Raw genomic sequence first — 19,387 nt, forward strand, 5'->3', positions numbered from 1 at the left:
TAATGCACTAACCACCTATTGAAATGAAAAGTTCTTTATAAATGTATATTCCTACTAACAAGATTGCACATAAATATGCATTAAAATATGTACTAAGGAACTCTCCGCCCAACAGCTCATGCATATGAAGTCAGATCATGGGAGTTTGCTGTTTGCATTCATCAAGCCATTTGGCAGAGTCAGATCCCTGATGGACAAGCTGACAAACTCTACCTTCCAAGTCCTGGGTTCCTAACTGGTGGTCTTAGGCTGGGGGTCAGTGGGGAGACCAAGTCTGGCTTCCAAGAAAATCACATTCCATGTACTACCAGAAATAGACACAGATTTGGGTGACAAAGGTGGCTCTTCATTTGCATTTTATTTTTGTGTTCTTGTCAGTTTTGAGATGATTAATATTAAACGTTTATTTGAGGAACAGCTTGGAAACGATTTAAACACACACTATATTGTAGTCAGGCAGAGGGACCGTTAAAAGTGAATATTGGTGATTTTAAAGGTGGTTTAACTCCCACATGTTCACTTACTCATTTTCTCAGCCATGTGGTCTGTTCCTTTAGGTGAACAAAGAGTCTAGCCAGATCAAATGTGTGGGTGGGTAATATGTGGAAAATGTTTTTTTAGGTGGTAGGGGGGACTTCTCCCACCCAGTGGAAGGGCTTGTGATTGTTTACAGACTCAGGGAGGTAACCCAAATCCCTCACAGATAGGTGCACTTATCTACAAAAAGCAGAAGGTCAACAACAGCAACAATTTTGTGGTGGTTCATTTGCCATTTATTGTTCTGCACAGACACCTCATGAGCACCAGGTGGCGATGTCCTCTCACAGAACAACACCAAGGACTTCAAAACACTCCAGTTACAAACAGAACAATTCACTTAGGACATTCACCTGCCTCTCTCAGAACCCCCCAATCTAATGCCGGGGACCACAGACAAGGAAAGGGGTCAGGAGTCCTTTCTTGTACCACACAAGCCTTCCCCCAATTTTCTCATGCACACAACAGTGCAATACCAAGATGAGGACTTTCGACCAAGTATAAAACCACAGAGAAGACCAAATTTTACAAAAAGGGGAAGAGAATGAAAACACAAAAGGCACACACAGTCACATATACACAATGAAGCTTTTAGGTGATGGGCATCTGACAAGGTTTGTCTCCAATCTAATTTGTCATCCCTGGAGACTCAGGAAGGGAGAAACTAGGCTGCTGGTGCTAAGACCATGAAAGGGAAGGCATGGAATCCCCTACCTTGGCCAGGAGAGCACAGCAGGGCTTCTGGTGGGAAAACACACTGTGTCAAGGCAGTGGATGCACAGGACTCGGCTGGCAGGGTTTTCACTGAAATCCAGACCATACCTTTCCATTTTGGCACAAGAGAAAGGGCAGAGGAATGCTCCCTGCCTTGCCTGGCACAGTGTTAGAAAGGAAATTCAACATCCCTACAGCCCAGAAAGCCACACAAGAACAGCACGAGGATGAGGTAGCCCCTACTGGGCATCCGCAGAGAGGACAAGAAATGGGGCATAGACACAATCAAATCCTAGGGGGAAAGGCTTGAAGGTATGAAGACTACCTCTCCAAGTGGTATTGCCACGGGCATAGTGGCTCCCTTTCCATCTTGAGTCCTCTTCCTTCTGCTCCTGGCCACCCCCTCCCCCACCTATACCTTCTTCTGCCTGATGTGGGGAAACTGGTCTCTCCCCACTGCCTTCTTCCATTGTGAAAATCTATCTTCTTTTCTTCCTCACCTCCTACTGCCTCACTGTGTCTTTCTTGCCATGGACCCTCAGCCTATTTCTGCACCCTTGTGGCCAAGAAGCTCAGCAGATACTTGACCAGCATGCTGAAGGCAGAGACGGCATGAGGCTCTCCAGGCAATCTCTGGTACATGATAACCTGACAAAGGGCATGGGTGTGACATTAAACACTGCAGGGATATCTCTTCCATTTAGTTCAGGTGTTTTCTTCCTAACTGTGGCAGGAAATTGCCCTGTGGTGCAGTAAGCTGGGGACCAGTCTCCTGGTTGGCTGGTGAGATACAATGGCTGCCTGCTGATAGGAGATACAGGGACAAGGATGGCAGAATGATTCCTCCCATCAGAGCTTCCTCTGGTGGAGCTGATCAATGTCCCTGTAGCCATTTGGAAAGGGAGCAAAGGCTCAGCACCAGCACATCCATAGAACTGGGTGACAGGTCAATCCACTGTCCACACCAACATCAAAATGGCTGGAGGCCTAACAGCAAGCAGCTATGGGGCTTGCTGGCTTTCATGAAAGCTCGGCCTCCGGTTCCCATCTAAGTACCATTTTTGAAGGTTCTTTTGTTTTCATTTTTCTAGCATCAAAAACCTTCCAAATATTATGAAATATATATGCATATATATACGTCAAACCCCCAAAACTTGAGGTATATAAATTCAAATTAGTATCCAGAGGAACTTCCCCCAAACACATAGTTCAAAGAACCCACTTTCAAAGGGGGAATTGGGTTTCCCTTCTTGATCCCCCCTTTTCTCCTCCCTGGCCCCCAATTCATTCCTTACTGGGAGCCAAAGGCAACAGGAATGTTGGGGAGGAGATAGGGTCTTGGGACACAACCAAGATGCAGATTGGACCAGACCGTATTGTGGTCCCAACCCCATTAGAAATGAACTAAAGAGGCTCCTTCCCTGCTCTAAGTCAATCTACAATAGATGAGGGAGATGAGAAGCCCAGCAGCTCTGGGCTCTGATTAGCAAATTTGCATGGAAACCGATTGAAGCCTTCATAGAAACAAGACTGGATGGAGATGACCTCTGATCCAATCTTGAAAAGAAATATAAAAGGATGAGTCCAGCCCTCACCTCATTGCATCTCCCCAGGCACAGTTCTGTATCCACTGGGGTTTCAGTTCACTATGGGATAGGTTAGCAACAGGTGAGGAACGTCAAGGGACCACAGCCTCACTACTGGATCGCCATCAGAACTGGGGTTTGGCATCTTGCAAAACAGAGTGCAGGGACACGACGGGCCTTCCCATCAAGCTGGCCGAGCGATGTACACACGCCCACACACACACACGCATGCACAGACACAGAGGGCACAGAGCCCAGAGTGGGCTCCACTCACAGTGACTTGATGAAACTCACGGAATCTTTGAGCTGGTCTAGAATGAGTTGGGAAGAAGGCTGTGGGCTCCTCTCCCTGAGGACAGTTCAGATGCTCAGTGGGATTCAGGCTCTGGTTTGATCAGAGAGGGGATAGAAAGAGCATCATGGGATGCCACCCCCAAGGAGGAATTCCAGAGTCCATTTATCCACATGAGAGAACCAGATGCCTCTTTGGACAGGTCAGAGCTGTGTGGAGGAGAGGAGGGCCCGGAGAAGCCAAGGGCTGTGATGAGAGCAGAATGTGCTCCCCGAGGCTTTTCCTTCTCTGACCCTCTTGGGAAGACATGCTTCCTCGCTCTACACCAAGGCATCAGTTTCTGACGTCACAGCAGTTTAGCGGTTCACCCCTTTGTCCCCCAACCTTGCACAGTGAGAGCTCCCTGCCTCCAGTGGAGGAGAGAATAGCAGAAACTCCACTCTCAAAGCAGAGTGGAAGTAACAAGAAGCCGGCTAAGGCAAGAAACCCCAGCTTCCAAATGCCCAGGCACTGTCCATGGGCATTTGTGTCCATGGTCCCGGGTATGCTGACCATGCCCCTACTTTGGAGGTGGGGTAGGGAGGGGATTCTTGCCTACCCAGCACCAAAAACTCCACGGGAACAGACCCAGGATGGCCCTCATCCCAGCTCCCTTTGTGTGGATGAGGTTTATGAATGATGTCGCTTTATTCAGTCTGGCTCCCCCTGTGGTTGGGAGGGACGAGGGATGGACACAGGACAGGAGGGGAGGTGAGAAAGTTGGAAGGGCACGACACCAACTTCCTCTACATTGACTCACTCTCCCCACTTCCTGTCCTGCAGTCCCCACGGCCCCTCCCACCTCAAAGCTTTTCTCGCCTCAGTCCTTCTCCTGGGCAGTGCTGTCCTCAGAGATGCCCTGCGCAGCCAGTTCAGCCAGCACGTTATCCAGGTAATTGGCGTCTGGGTAGCCGTGGCCAGTGAGATTAGAGCCAAACTCCGTCTTGTGGTGGACCTCATTCCAGATGACGGTATCTGACTCGCCCGTGGTGCTGGAGGTGCCAATGGCAAAAATGAGGCGGCGATCCCAGGCCACAAGAAGCAGCTTCAGAACCTAGAGGGACAAAAGTGGGACATGAAAGGCAGACATTCACGGGCGATGAAACACTATCCTTTGGTAGAGAGTGAGCCCAAGGGTCCCATCCCTTCCTGCATCATGATGCTCTCAGTAGCCCAGGGGAAAGAAAGAGATTTGGATTTGGAGTTTGGGAGCTGGAGGCTGAGCTCTGGCTCTGTCACTGAATAACTGTGTGACCTTGGAGAAGTTATAGCACGTCTCTGAACTTTAACTTTCTTATTTATGAAATGGCAATGGTACAATTTGCCTCTGAAGGTTGTGAACATCTTACTGGGTACTACATGAAAAGTATTTTCACACCAGTGTCTACAATACACTACTTGATAAATGTTATCTGCTAACATAATGGCTGCATTTTGAAAGATAGAATCTAGGAGTTGAAGGCGCTTATGATCTGAGAACTTCTGAAGCTCTGCCCTTCATTACCACACCATTACCTCAATGTATTATTAATTTATCCAAAGCTGACGTTGTACAATATTTCTCTAGTGATATCTTGGAGCACTTTGATTTTTTAGGTGAGAAAACTGAGGCTCAAAGAAAGTTTTGGGGCCTGTAGAATGTTCTAAATCAGTTAAATTTTAAAAATGTTTGTTGAGCAAGACTAATGCCTAATGCCCTGTTCCAGGCCTTGGTCAGAGTGTCTGGCATGAAGAAAAAGCATCCAATAAAAATGTCCTTTTTCTCAATAAGTAGGCATGCACTCTACAATAATGATTAAAAGTACAGTATAGTAAGTAGTAGAGCAACAGGAATTTCTCAGCTCTATTGTAATCTAATGAGATCTCCGTCGCATGTGTGTTCAGTCATTGACCAAAACGTCACTATGTGGCACATGGCCATACCTATATCATCTTATTACTGTAACGATTACATGTCTCATTGCCCAGCACTTAGAAAGTACACACTCAGGAAATAGCAGCTCATATTTCTAATGTCTGCTTTTATTATTACTAATACTATGATGGTTTCCTGTCCTCCAGCCCATACCATGTGCCACATAGTGACGTTTTGGTCAATGACTGAACACACATGCGACGGTGATCTCATTAGATTACAATAGAGCTGAGAAATTCCTGTTGCTCTACTACTTACTATACTGTACTTTTAATCATTATTGTAGAGTGCATGCCTACTTATTGAGAAAAAGTTAACTGTAAAACAGCCTCAGGCAGTTTCTTCAGGAGGTATCCTAGAAGAAGACATTGTTATCATAAGAGATGACAGCTCCATTCCTGTTACTGCCCCCAAGGCCTTCCAGCGGGATAAGATTTGGAGGTGAAAGACAGTGATGCTGATGATTCTGACGGAGTAGGTCAAGACTAATGCATATGTTCATGTGTTCATTTTAAATAAAAAGTTTCAAAAGTAAAAAAAAAAAATTAAAGTTTTAAAAATAAAAAAGCTTATAGAATAAGGATTAAAGAAAATATTTTTCTACAGCTGAACAATATGTTTTTGTTTTAAGCTGTGTTGTTACAAACAAGTCAAAAGTTAAAAAATTAAAAGGTTTATAAATGGGGAAGTCACAATAAGCTAAGGTTAGTTTATTATTGTAGAAAGAAAAGTAGTTTTATGTAAATTTAGTGTACAGTGTTCACAAAGTCTTTAGTAGTGTACGGCAATGTCCTAGGCCTTCACACTCATTCACTGATTCACCCAAAATGACTTCCAGTCCTGCAAGTACCATTCATGGCAAGTGCTACACAGATATACCACTTTCGCCTTTTATACTGTATTTTTACTATACCTTTTCAATGTTTAGATATGTTGAGATTCACAAATACGTATCGTATTCAGTACAATAACATGGTGTACAAGTTTGCAGTCTAGAAGCAATAGGCTGTACCATATTGCCTATTGCCTAGGCATGTAATAGGCTATACCATCTAGTTTTGTGTAAGTACACTCCATATGTTTGTATGAGGATGAAGCTGCCTAATGATAATATATCCCTGTCATTAAATGACAGATAACTGTACTCTCATTATCCCCCCTCAAGGAAACAGAGGCTCAAAAGATAAAGACTTGCTTTGGTCTCATAGCTAGTAAGTGGCTGGGGGTGGTGGGGTTAGGGGATTGATTTCAGGACTGCCTGACTCCATAGCTCATGGTCTGAATCACCACTCTGTTGACTCTCAGATAGGAATCAGTATAGAATTCATAGAGGAGGCTGCTTCTGAGCTGAGTAGTAAAGGAAGGAAAGGGAAGGATTTGAGGTATGTCAACAGAGAAGAATGTATAAATATAGTAAACAAATATAAACTCAAGGCATGGATAAATTACAATTGCTGTCACTATGCTATGCATTTTACAAAAGATATTTTCAATTCATTTTCCAACATCCTGTCCATACAGATGGAAATTATCGCCACTATTTTACAGATTAGGAAACTGAAACTTCAAGACATGAAATTTTATGCCAGTTCCCACAGCTAGTAAATGGCAGAAATGGGACTTGAACCCAGACTGGTCTGGCTCCAAAGCCCATCCTCTAATCATATCTCAATCTACAATGAAGCCCCAGGTTAGGGTACTGGAACAGCAGATGTGAAGGATAAGGATGGGAAATTAGTGTGCAGAGAAAGTTTAACCCACACTGCAGTCGGTTTTATATGTCAAGCTGAGAAGACTGCACTTTGTTATTTCTTCATTTTATTTCTTTTACACACAAAAACCTTGATTCTAGAAACTCTTTGAGATACCTAATCTGGCAGCAGATAAAAGATGAAGAAGTCTTATCTACGTTGGTGGTGGCAGGGTTAAAAGAGGGGTCTAGTGGTTTGGAAGGCAGTGAGTGTGTGGGGAGGAATGAGCTAAATGGATGCGATGGATAAGAACAGGAGTCCGAGAAGGTTAGTGTGCCCATCTGGGTACCAGGGATGCTGAGTATGTCATTAACATAAAGAGGGAGGCCTGGAAGAAAAGCAGCTCTTGACAACAGGATTCTAGTTGTAACTGCAGGACTTTGCACCAGAGACATTTTGCCAACAGTTGGGAGGTAGCTCCAGGGCTAAAGCACAGAAATCTGGCCCTTCAAGGCAAACAGTATCAAGAATTGTCTGACTTTTAATCTGGAGACACTGCACTGGCACATCTCAATGTAGTTGATTCTCTATTTCCTCCAAAATACCTGTTTCCCACCTGTAGGGAGAGACCAGATCCATATCCTTTGACATGAAACCCAAACTGCCTCCCTGCAGGCAGGTCACTGTCCCACCCCTTGTCTGGCTTGCCTAGGACTTGTTGGGGCCTGTGAAGGATGAGTGAAAGTAACAAGCAACCAGGAACTTTGAAATGGGGTGATACACTTCCAATTGGGTTCTCTGTTTGTCCTCTGCCCCCTTCCATGGGAAGGGCATGGAGCAGAGAAGGGCTGCTCCTTCCACCTGGGCTCTAGAACAGGAAGACACATGGAGCCGACTGAAGCTGCTGCTATGGTCTGAATGTGTGTCCTCACCAAATTCCTGTGTTGGAATCCTCACCCCGAAGGTGACAGTATTAGAAGGTGGAGCCTTGGAGAGGTAATTAGGTCATAACAGCAGAACCCTAATGGATGACATCAGTGCCCTTATAAAAGAGGGCCCACAGAAACCCCTTGCCCCTTCTCCCATGTGGGGACACAGTGAGAAGGCACCATCTACGAACCAGGATGGGTTCATATAAACAAGTCCTAGCCAGACACCAAATCTGCCAGTGCCTTGATCTTGGACTTCCCAGGATCCAGAATTGTGAGAAATAAGTATCTGTTGTTTATAAGCCACCTTGTCTACGGCACTGTGTTACAGCAGCCAGAATAGACTAAGACACTGACCCATAGCAACAACATAGCCATAGCTACTGACATGCAAAGTACATGACAAATAAATACTCGTTGGAGTAAGCTGCTGAAATTTGGATAGGAAGCTCTCTAAAATACATCTTGTCCAATATTCCCCCCAGCACTCCCTTTAGATCAATGATTCCTACTCCTTTTGAGATCAGGAAAGATTTTGAAAATCCAATGATTTTCTGGCCTCATCCATAGAAATACAAACATAAATTTTTTATTCTAATTTTAGAGTTCATAGAACCACGGAAGCCTGATCATGAATCACTAGGAATCCAGAAACCCAATGATTGTTTTTTCTGTCCTTTTGTGAAAAGGGCAGAAACTTTTCCCAAAAGGGAAAAAGTCAAATAATATGAAAGTACATAAAAAGAAAATAATCTACATATTAAGATCCCTGCCCCAGACCAGTGTTTCTCAAGCTTTAATGTGTTGTCAGATCAGCTATGCATCTCATTAAGATGAAGCAGCTTCTGGTTCTGCATTTCTATCAAGCTCCTATGTGGTGCCACTGGTGCTGGTCCCAGGACCAGCCTTTAAGCAGCAGGGCTGTAGACACAGGATCTTAAAATAGATGAATTATTGCCAATAATACCCTAGAGAGGAAACAAGCAAACTGATATGGTTTGGCTGTGTCCCCACCAAAACCTCATCTCGAATTGTAGCTCCCATAATTCCCACGTGCTGTGGGAGGGACTCAGTGGGAGATAACTGAATCATGGGGGTGGTTTCCCCCATACTGTTCTCTTGGTGGTGAATAAGTGTCACAAGATCTGATGGTTTTATAATGGGTTTCCCCTTTCACTTGGCTCTCAATCTCTCTTGACTGTCGCCGTGTAAGAGTTGCCTTTCATCTTCTGCCATGATTGTGAGGACTTCCCAGGCGTGTGGAACTGTAAGTCAGTTAAACCTCTTTCCTTCATAAATTACCCAGTTTCATTTATGTCTTTATTAGCAGTGTGAGACCAGACTAATACACAAACTAAATGTCCCACTCCCACCCCAACTGCAAAAAAAAAAAAAAAAATTCTAGTCATAGCCACCCCTGCCTATGGTTGACTCAAATTTGACCTTGTTACTGTGTACGTCTAGAGTTAAAAGAGACACAGTTCTCTTTGGTCTGTGCATTGTAAGAAGGAAAACTTTGGACCTTGACGTAGAAGTCAACTGTCCGGATCTATTCTAAAACCTAGTTCTATGTGGAAATCCCCAGACTTACTTTTCTCCCTTTCTCGCTGTCTGGAAGGTAACAGTGTCGTGGGAAACCTCGGGCGCTAAAACTCTTCCCAGGATTCGGGTGTTCTGGTCCCTGAAAGCAGAAAGCAAGCAAGCAAATGGCATTTTTCAAAATATTTCTGATAAGAGGGGGGTTAGGCTGTGATAATTTCAATAATGATGACAATAATAATGCCCCTAGAACCTCAACAGAGAATAGACCCAAAAAGCAGTGTGAGTGGTCATTTAACACATTTCTGCATCCTTAGACGTAGGTTTAGATGCAGAGCTGCTACCTCCCACTACATTCGCTGGAGTCCTCTCTTGGGGTTTTTGTTCTCCATCTCTTTAAGGGGAATGACGCAGAGTCCTTCCCTCATGGGGTTGTTATAAACGTTAAGTGAGCGGTGCCTGATGTGTAGTAAGAGCTCAGTAAATGTTAAAATCATTGTCCATCATCTTCATCATCTACTGTCTTACACAGGAAAAAGGCCGCAGTGCAGAGAAGATAAGTGGCTTCTGTAATATTAGTGGCTTTGCTAAAATTGAAGCCCAGGTTTCCTGAGGCACACTTTAGATTTTTAACTACTCAGAATAAAGAAAGTGCCTCCAAGCTACGAGCCATGCCATCAGAATTTTCTGAACGATTCTTGTGGATTTTCTCCTTCATCCTCATGGATTTTTGTTTGTTTTCTTTTTTAACAATAGGAATTGGGATAGTCAAGACTAAAAATCTTCTAACAGCAGTTCAACTATTGCCACTCAATACCCTATTAAGTAGGCAGGCTCTGGCCACTGGGTGAGAAAAAAACTGAAGCACAATTGAGTGAGAACAGGCTTCCTAATCAATGCCCAGCATGGGTCCACAGGTGTCTTTGAGAAGCTCGTGAAAAGCGACAAATTTTCTCCTGGTAACAATGACCATATCCTCTCTTCCCCATACAAAGGTTTGTCTCTAATTTCTGAGCATCCCTGATGACCTCAGGACTGGAACCCTCTTAAAAGACCCCTTCTAGATTCAACCAGTATAATATTGATAATTGCATGCAGCTCTTGGCTCAAGCTCTCATGTCATGATCAGCAAATATGTCCTGGCTGATTAAATGAATGAATGTGGAAGAACAAATGAATGAGAAAACTGTAAGAAAAAAAACAGATTTTTCTTTTTCTCTTATTATGGACCATGGTTCCAAAATGATAAGAAATTCTATGGTTTTCCATTTTCTTTCTTTCTTTCTTTTTTTTTTTTTGAGACTGAGTTTCGCTCTTGTTACCCAGGCTGGAGTGCAATGGCACCATCTCGGCTCACCGCAACCTCCGCCTCCTGGGTTCAGGCAATTCTCCTGCCTCAGCCTCCTGAGTAGCTGGGATTACAGGCACGCACCACCGTGCCCAGCTAATTTTTTGTATTTTTAGTAGAGACGGGGTTTCACCATGTTGTCTCTTGACCTCGTGATCCACCCGCCTCGGCCTCCGAAAGTGCTGGGATTACAGGCGTGAGCCACCGCGCCCGGCCGGTTTTCCATTTTTTAAAATAGCTAACATGATTCAAGATCACGTGTGGTTTGGCACGGTAAATGTGGTGGGGTCTCTCTCAGAAGGGAGAGGCCACTGTGAGCTGAAAGAAGCAACAATGCCTTCTCGGAGATGCAGAATCCAACAGTTATGAATTTCACATTCACAGGAAATCACTGCAAATTTACAACCTTCCCATGGCTGCGGCTGTTTCTAAATCAAGCTGCCTGACTGAAAGGCCAATTCTAACCATGGCTCTGACTGCTCCTGATCTGCCTGGGACTGCCGCTTGTGTGGCCAACTCAGATGCCTGCCTGGCACTGACCCAACACGGCTGTACCCTCCCAGCTCGTTGCTAAGTGGAGCAGTCACGACTCTGCCTCAGCCCAGCCCAGAGTTTCTCCCCAAGGGAATGGTTCTCTGCAGCGAATGCAGAGCTTGAAGGTCTCGACTCCTCACAGAAGCCCATGCCTATGTGGTCCCTGGAAACTTGAGTAACATGGCACTGAGTATCCTGCCACTTACACTCAGGGATGAATGCATATCCTAACTGTGGAGACCTACATTTTCCGTGATACAAGCTTGGGTTTTTCAGGAAGAGCCACCGGGGCAGCCATCAAGGCAGTATGCACCACCTCTATCCCCTAGTGTAGGCTCTCTGCTCTTTAATCCTGGAGGAAATGGTAGCCCCACCCTCTTCTTTGCATGCTTTGGTCTGTTCTACTGCTCACCAGACCATCAGCTGCTTCTCCTAAGTTCTGTTTTTTCATTCATGTCGCTATCACCTTGACTCACTGCCTCCGAGACACTCCAGAAGTCTCATCTGACCCCATATCCAACCTCATCTCTCTCTTCCTTATCCTGGCCTTCCCTTGTTCAGGCCCCATTCCTAGGGCCTGGACCATGACAGTGGTCTTTTAATTGGTCTTCTTCCCTCTGGTCATCCCCCACTCTTTTGCCTGACTAGCTTTCCTAGAGCATAATTCAAATCACACAATGGTCCATATTCTTAACCTCACACTCAATAACTGATGAGTAAAATCCACGGCCCCCGCCCTGGTATGCAAGGCCTTTTGTGATCTGGCTGCAACCTGCCTCACGGCCTAGTCTTCTCCCTCCACCTCCTTCATGCTCCCTCTCTCTACTTCCTTGCAAATCTTGAGCCCCAAATTAAACCCTTCCTTCTTGCCCTTCAATACTCAAATTTTTCCTCTACAACTCTGTTACCTCCTCCCACTAAAAATGTTCTCCTCCATTTCTTTATATCTTTCTAGACTCAACTAGAGAATTCCCTGCATTTGAAAGTCCCCTCTGACCTTCACAGACAGACAGACAGACATAAGCCCCCCTCCTTCCAATGACAAGCAGGCCCTCAAATAATGTTGACAACCAGGTACTGAGCACCTTGGTACTGTGCCCTTCCTTCACTACACATAGGAAAATGCTATCTCCCATCCTCACCAAACCTCTGCCGTTTGGGCTCCTGGCTGCGCAGGTGAAGAAAGCAAGCTCAGAAACATCAAGGGACTGTTGCCTAAAACAGCTGTCTCCAACCATTTTGGCACCAGGGACTGGTTTTGTGGAAGACAACTTTTCCATGGACCAGGGTAGTGGGGGATGGTTTTTGGATGATACAAGAGTATTACATTTATTGTGCCCTTTCTTTTTATTATTACATTGTAATATATAATAAGATAATAATTATTATTTTTTGAGACAGAGTCTCACTCTTTCACCCAGGCTGAAGTGCAGTGGTGTAATCTTGGCTTACTGCAACCTCCACCTCCCAGGTTCAAGCGATTCTCCTGCCTCAGCCTCCCAAGTAGCTGGGACTACAGGTGCACCACCATGCTTGGCTAATTTTTTTTGTATTTTTAGTAGAGACGGGGTCTCATCATGTTGGTCAGGCTGGTCTCGATCTCCTGACCTTGTGATTCACCTGCCTTGGCTCCCAAAGTGGTGGGATTACAGGCGTGAGCCACCACACCTAGCCTAAAACAATTATTCTTAAGGAAGATCAGTGGGAGCCCTGAGCTTGTTTTCCTGCAACTAGATGGTCCCATCTGGGGGTGATCAAGACAGTGACAGATCATCAGGCATTAGATTCTCAGAAGGAGCGTGCCTAGATCTCTCGCATGCACAGTTCACAATAGAGTTTGTGCTCCTATGAGAATTTAATGCCCCACTTACCTGGCAGAAGGCAGAGCTCAGGTGGTATTACTGGCTGGCCCACCACTCACCTCCTGCTGTGTGGCCCCTTCGGTGGCCTGGGGGTTGGGGACTCTTGGGCTGAAGGCACCAGCTAATAAAGACTCGGCCAGGAAGTGAAACCCAGGTCCATCGGACTTTGAAGGCCTTATTTTCTCACTTTGTCTACATAGCATCTCATAGGTTTTGTTAGCAATACACATTTATCTTCCCCTGACCGGTTAGTAAGTCCCTTCAGGAAGAACCATGATTTATTCACTGCTTTTTACAGGCTACCACAACTTCCTGTTTTATTTCCTCCACACCAATTATCACTATCTGGAAGTACCTTGTTTATTCATTCGTTTCCTTTATGGCCTTCCTGGTCCCACTAGAACAAGGGCTTCAGGGAGCAAGGACTGCGTCTATTTTGCTCATTGCTTCTCCAACATCTAGAACATATCTGGACCGTAATCCACACTCATATATTTGTTAAATAAAAGACAAAATGGAAGAAGAAAACTAGGAGGAAGAAAAAGAGGCTAGACGAATTAATATTTGCTAAAGAAATGCATACAGTCAATGCCCTAGAACACTCAGGAAAAGCTTCATTGTGTGAAGGAAGGTGCCACATTTGTATTTAGTCAGGAATAGTGTTCAAATTTGTTCTTCAGGACTTTCAAAGAATCAAAAGAGGAAAGAAATGCCCTCCGAAATCAAAGTCAAGTATAGTTATTAAATTACAAATGCAAATACCATTTGAAAAATTCCACTTTTGGAAAATTATTCTACAGATACATTCACATGTGTACAAGGTGATTCATTCCAGCATTATTGGTTGTAGACAAAGATTGGCAACAATCCATATGCCCATCAAACGGAGACTGCTGAATGCAAATAGTGGTACATTTATACGATGGATGATTACACAGACACAAGAACGAGGAAGCTCTCTCTATACTGATGTGGAGAGATCTATAGACTATATTGTTAATTGAAAAATGTACGGCTCCAGTGGCACAATCGGTTAGTGCGCGGTACTTATAAGAAAAATGTAGGGTGCTGAACAATGTGCCTAAATGTCACTGTTTGTGAAAAAAATGGGAGGGGCGGATGCAGTTCTCTGTTGCATGTGCACAAAGAATCCTGGAAGGATCCATAGGTAAGTCAGAACAGTGGTGGTGAAGTTGGGGGATGTGGTGTCAGTGGGTGAGGCTGGGTAGATGGGGGACAAATGTGGGAAGGAGATTCTTCATGTGTAACATTTTACCTACAAATGCCTAAAACAATAAAAATCAAGGGCTGAGAGAAAGGCCCACCTAAGAGAAAGGCTCACCTGAATGCCAGGGGGGATGCTGTAGATGATCCGGATGGTTTTGCAGTCCGGGTGGCCAGGCAAGGAGTGGGGGATGAGGTGGTACTCCATCTTCCCCGGAGGCTGGGTGCCTGTTTTCACTCCGTAAATGGTCTTGCAGGTTGGACACTGCAAACTCCCATCCTGAGAGGCCAAGGTCAGAAGAGCCAGATTGAGAAACGGTTCTGGTAATAACTTCTTCACCCAGTCCCAAAAGGTACCAGAGATAAAGGTGCACCCTGATGAGTGATAGATCTTAGTTTTTCCCTTCCGGCCCAGTCACCTAGGCTATTTCTGCTTTCTCCAAAGTAACAGGAGGTAAATTCCACAACTGGTACCACGCTCCAAGCTGAGGGATATGTAAGAGAAGCCCCTGTCCCTGAGGAGGGGACCATATCACTAGGGCAGGAGCATACACCGAGAGGAGCATACATAGGAAGTCATTATTCAGCCACTCAATACCAAATGGATGGAACAGACAGCAAAACCAGGAGAGCAGCAACCGCCCAGTTCCTGAGCATCAGATTCGCCCACAGAGCTGTTAAGCCTGGCCCCATCAGGTCCACTGAATCAGAACTGGGAAGCTGCAGAGTGTAGTGGTTCAGACTACAAATGCGAAAATCAAACTGCCTAGACGTAATTCTTTTTTTTTTTTTGAGATGGAGTTTCGCTCTTGTTACCCAGGCTGGAGTGCAATGGCGTGATCTCGGCTCACTGCAACCTCTGCCTCCTGGGTTCAGGCAATTCTCCTGCCTCAGCCTCCTGAGTAGCTGGGATTACAGGCACACGTCACCATGCCCAGTTAATTTTTTGTATTTTTAGTAGAGATGAGGTTTCACCATGTTGACCAGGATGGTCTTGATCTCTTGACTCGTGATCCACCCGCCTCGGCCTCTGAAAGTGCTGGGATTACAGGCGTGAGCCACCGCGCCCGGCCGCCTAGAAGTAATTCTTAACTCTGCCATCTGCCTGCTGCATGACCTTGGACAAATTAATTAACTTCTTTGAGTCTCAGTTTCCCTTATAAAAGAAAGATAAAATATATCTGTCTCATTGGGTTGTTGGGAGAATTAAATGAGATAATCCATAGGAAGCTTTTAGCTTGTGGTGTATCTAAATGTTATTAGCATTTTTATAATTTCTATGGAAAGACTGATGCTCATACAGGTTTGGAAACTACTGCTCTGAAAAAAGAAATCGGCCACTAAGAGCTAGAGTAAATGAGGATAACTTTAAGAAAATGGTCCTTGACGAATAGCTATGAATTTGCTTAGAAGGATAGAGTGTAACATCTGCACAGATACCTAGAAGAAAGAATGATGCCATTCATTATAGTGCTTTAAATCATACTATAAAGAGAGTTTAACATTTCTTGTTTCATTTAGGCCACAGCTTCTGACACTGTCCTGGAAGAAATTATTAGCCCCTTTTTATAGAGAGGGGAATTGAGGCACAGCAAGATTAAAGGGCTTGCTGCTTGTCAGGGTGTGAGGTCTGTTTAAACCCCCCGCTTTGCACTGCAACTCAGTGGCTCCGTTAGTGGGAAGAGGCAGTGCTGGATGCAGGGATGGACAGGGTTATGGTTTCACTGCAGGGCCTGGTGAGGTGCTGCCCGGAGGAGGACCTGGGCACCAAATCCCATTCCCAGGAGAGCAGAAAGGAGGGGTGAAGAGAAGGAAGGTGCATGGGCTGGGAGTGCTGTGTGTGAAATGTGCTGCTGCGCAGCTGGGATGAAAGCTTGCCAGGACATCCCCATCTCCTCAGGAAGACAGGGATCCTCTGCTGAGCTATTTAGGGACTTCTCCACTCTACTCACTTAAAGCAATAGCTCGTATTCAGGCAACTATTCTCTGAAACCACGCTCCTGCTCTCTGCTTTGGCCTTGACTTGCTTCATGACCTAGGGCGAATCACTCCCTTCTTCCTGGGTCCTTTTCTCTCATGTGTTTGATAAAATTAAAACACATGCTTCAAAGTATTCATGCGAAAGAGAATAAAGCATAGAGTCTTGAGAAACATTTTTGAAAGCCCCACGGAAATAAAAGGAGGGTTACCATGCTCTTCTTGGATAGAGACATCAAATAGGGAACAAATGTGCTAAGAAACCCCTTTAAGCCCAAAATAACCTCTTGAAATGCAAGATGCCAATGAAAGCTTTTAGCCCAGGGTTGGGAAAGTGAGCAAGTGATCCAGATTTGCATCCCCCATCAGTGACTGACCACCGGTATGAGCTTGTCCCTCAAGGACAACAAGAAAGTATTTTGGGAACTTCAATCAAATAGGCTACATGAAGATGAAGGAAAAAACTACAGCCTTTAATACAAAGGACGTATCAATTTGAATAATAATAGCCTAACACCCCATAAAGCAGGTCTGGTTTTCATCTCCATTTTGCAGATGGAAAGTGAAATCTCAAAGAGATTGGAAAACCTTGCCCAAGGTCATTCGGCTAATAAGCCAGGATTCAAGCTCAGGTCTCCCACCTCTCTTGCCTCTCCTTCTTTTCCACAGTAAGAGACGCACAGAGCAGATCCTGAAATCCAGACATACTTTTTGCTTAGTGACAGGTTGGGAGCTATCAGTTATATCTCAGACTCTAAGGTAATGCAAGCTTAGCCTGGGGAAATAAGTAGTATTCAAATTCATGTAAATGAGGAGTAAAAGTTATCTCAGGTACAGGAAAGAGCAGGAGTCAATGACGTAGGAAATGCTCAGACATTGTAAAGAGATAATTGTCACCTATGGAGACTTCCAGATTCCAAAGAACCGGCTCTAATGAGGGGATATCACTACATTGTCAGATAATAGACACGCATCCCAAACAGCCTTCCCCTCCTCCAACAGTGCATTCAAGGGCAGGGATTACCAGGTGTACTTTGGCAACAGTCTTTAATATCTTTGAAAGGCCAGTCAAGGGTGTTTTGAAATTGTCCAAAGAAAATTATAGTTGAAAATCACTATCCCTGGAGAAGAAACAGTGATTGGAAAACCCATTTACAATGCTGTGAAAGAATACTCACCATGGGTCTAGCGCTGTGATAAGAACTTCCTTCTCTCTCACTGACGGGGACACACTTCACCTAGCAATGGGCCACAACAATGGGCCACTCCCCTCAGAATCCCCATGGACAAAAACCTACCCCCCTCTTAGACCTGACACCAAAGATTGAGAATTAGATAGCACAGCCCAAAAGGGAAGGTGAAGATGGGTTTTACCAGCACCATAATTGAGTGAAGAACTGATCCTGCTGAGAATAGCCAAAATCATCACTCTTGCCTAGGGGTACCTCTAGGACTCCCCAGATCACTTGGGCAAGGGCTGTGTAGGGCCTTTACGATCTTGCTACTCCATAGCCCAGTGTGAAGGGTGGCAGGGGCTCCAGAGGCTGGCACTGACCTTGTTCCCATTGTTGTACATGGCGACCAAGCAGTAGATGTGGTAGATGTGGCCGCACCTGGACAGCTTCCCCACCAGGTCGGGCTTGACCGTAGGCTGCGGGCCCTTGTAGCCTGAGGGGGCCGTGAGGCGTTCCATACAGATGGTGCAGTCCTGGGGAAGGGGAGACACAGCAGAGAGGCTGTCAGCTCTCACCCAGCCTGGGACATTCCCACACAATCTCAGAGGTCAGATGAGCTGTTGCCACTTCTCTTTTAAAAAGCCCACAAATCAGGGTGTATGTGCTTTCTGGAATCTAAATATCATTTTGTCTTACTTAACACAACGTCCTGAAATAATTCCTGGTGCTGATGAACTTGGACTCATCACCTAAATTATCACAATCTTGAGGGCTGTGACAATGCACTGTCCTGTTTTGTCCTCCAATGGCTGGTAGAGGAAACAAATGCTGTAGACAGACCCACTGACAAGCTTTACTTAAGGTGAATTTGTAAAGGAATGTAAAGGAATTGTATTTTAACTATACCAGAGAGACCACTGCTTAAATAAATGTCCCACAGGGTTTCTAAACCTCAGAACTATTTACATTTTGGGCAGGATAATTCTTTGCTGTGAGGACTGTCCTGGGCTTCGTAGGGTGGTTAGTGCCATCCCTGGCCTCTGCTCTGCTCACAAGGTGCTGATGACATCTCCTCTCCCGCGAATCATGACAACCAAAAATGTCTCTGAACATGGCCAAATGTTCCCTCAGGGACCAAACTGCCTCTGGTTGAGAACCACTGTTCTGTCACAAACCCATTTTAAGGTGAGTTCTTGCAGCTTTTCACTGTTTTCCTTTTTTCTTTTCTTTTTTTTTTTTTTTGATAAGGAGTCTCGCTCTGTTGCCCAGGCTGGAGCCAGTGGAACAGTCTCGGCTCACTGCGACCTTTGCCTTCTAGGCTCAAGCGATTCTCCTGCCTTAGCCTGCCAAGTAGCTGGGATTATAGGCACCCGCCACCATGCCCGGCTAATTTTTGTATTTTTATTAGAGACAGAGTTTTACCATGTTGTCCACGCTGGTCTCAAACTCCTGATCTCTGGTGATCTGTCTGCCTCAGCCTCCCAAAGTGCTGGGATTACAGGCGTGAGCCACTGTGCCTGGCTCAGAATGTTTTTCTTAAACTGAGACTGCCATGTTAAGATAGCTTAAAATCAACCAGCACTATGCTGAAGGCGGAGGCAGGAAAGGTGCAGCTGCAGCTCTAGACCATGGACCTTGGAGCCTCAGTGTCAGCTCTGACCAGTCCTGTATCCGTCAGAGCTTGGAAAGCAGCCCCTGCCATATCCCGTAGAAATTGACAATGGCAGAGGGAATGCTTGTGGGTGATGGAGAAGGTGAATCCCGCTCTCCTAACCCTGAACTCACCTCATCTGGTGGGTGCCGGACTTTCTGCAGATATTTTTTTAGCACTTCCTCTGGGGTTTTACCTGTAGAGACAGGAGGTTCAGTGGGCCACCAAGGCAGAGGTAAGAGATCAAACAGCTTACCACGTTAGATATGGCAGATGGGGAAGTTATAAGGCAAGTCAAAAGCAAAAAGGGGAGGAATTCCTTCTTCAATTGAAGTTAAGAATGTGGAAGAGAGTGTGGATTGTAGAAAAGCAAT

General features: G+C 45.2%; 1 protein-coding gene across 2 annotated transcripts in view; it reads right to left on the reverse strand.

The window, feature by feature from the left end:
* Positions 1-339: 339 nt before the first annotated feature.
* DTX4 (deltex E3 ubiquitin ligase 4) overlaps positions 340-19,387 on the reverse strand; it is a 38,345-nt gene continuing 19,297 nt past the window's right edge. For both annotated transcript variants that reach the window (XM_012471422.3, XM_012471423.3), the window contains 5 exons: positions 19,148-19,209; positions 17,743-17,895; positions 14,329-14,490; positions 9,295-9,384; positions 340-4,222 (listed from right to left, as the gene is read on the reverse strand). In XM_012471422.3, the coding sequence (XP_012326845.2) occupies positions 3,989-4,222; positions 9,295-9,384; positions 14,329-14,490; positions 17,743-17,895; positions 19,148-19,209 (701 nt within the window). In that variant the 3' untranslated portion in view covers positions 340-3,988. The remainder of the gene's footprint in view (positions 4,223-9,294; positions 9,385-14,328; positions 14,491-17,742; positions 17,896-19,147; positions 19,210-19,387) is intronic.

This window comes from Aotus nancymaae, unplaced genomic scaffold (assembly GCF_030222135.1).
Source record: "Aotus nancymaae isolate 86718 unplaced genomic scaffold, 86718_ANA_hifiasm-v0.15.2.pri h1tg000059l, whole genome shotgun sequence".
NCBI classification, from domain to species: Eukaryota; Metazoa; Chordata; class Mammalia; order Primates; family Aotidae; genus Aotus; species Aotus nancymaae.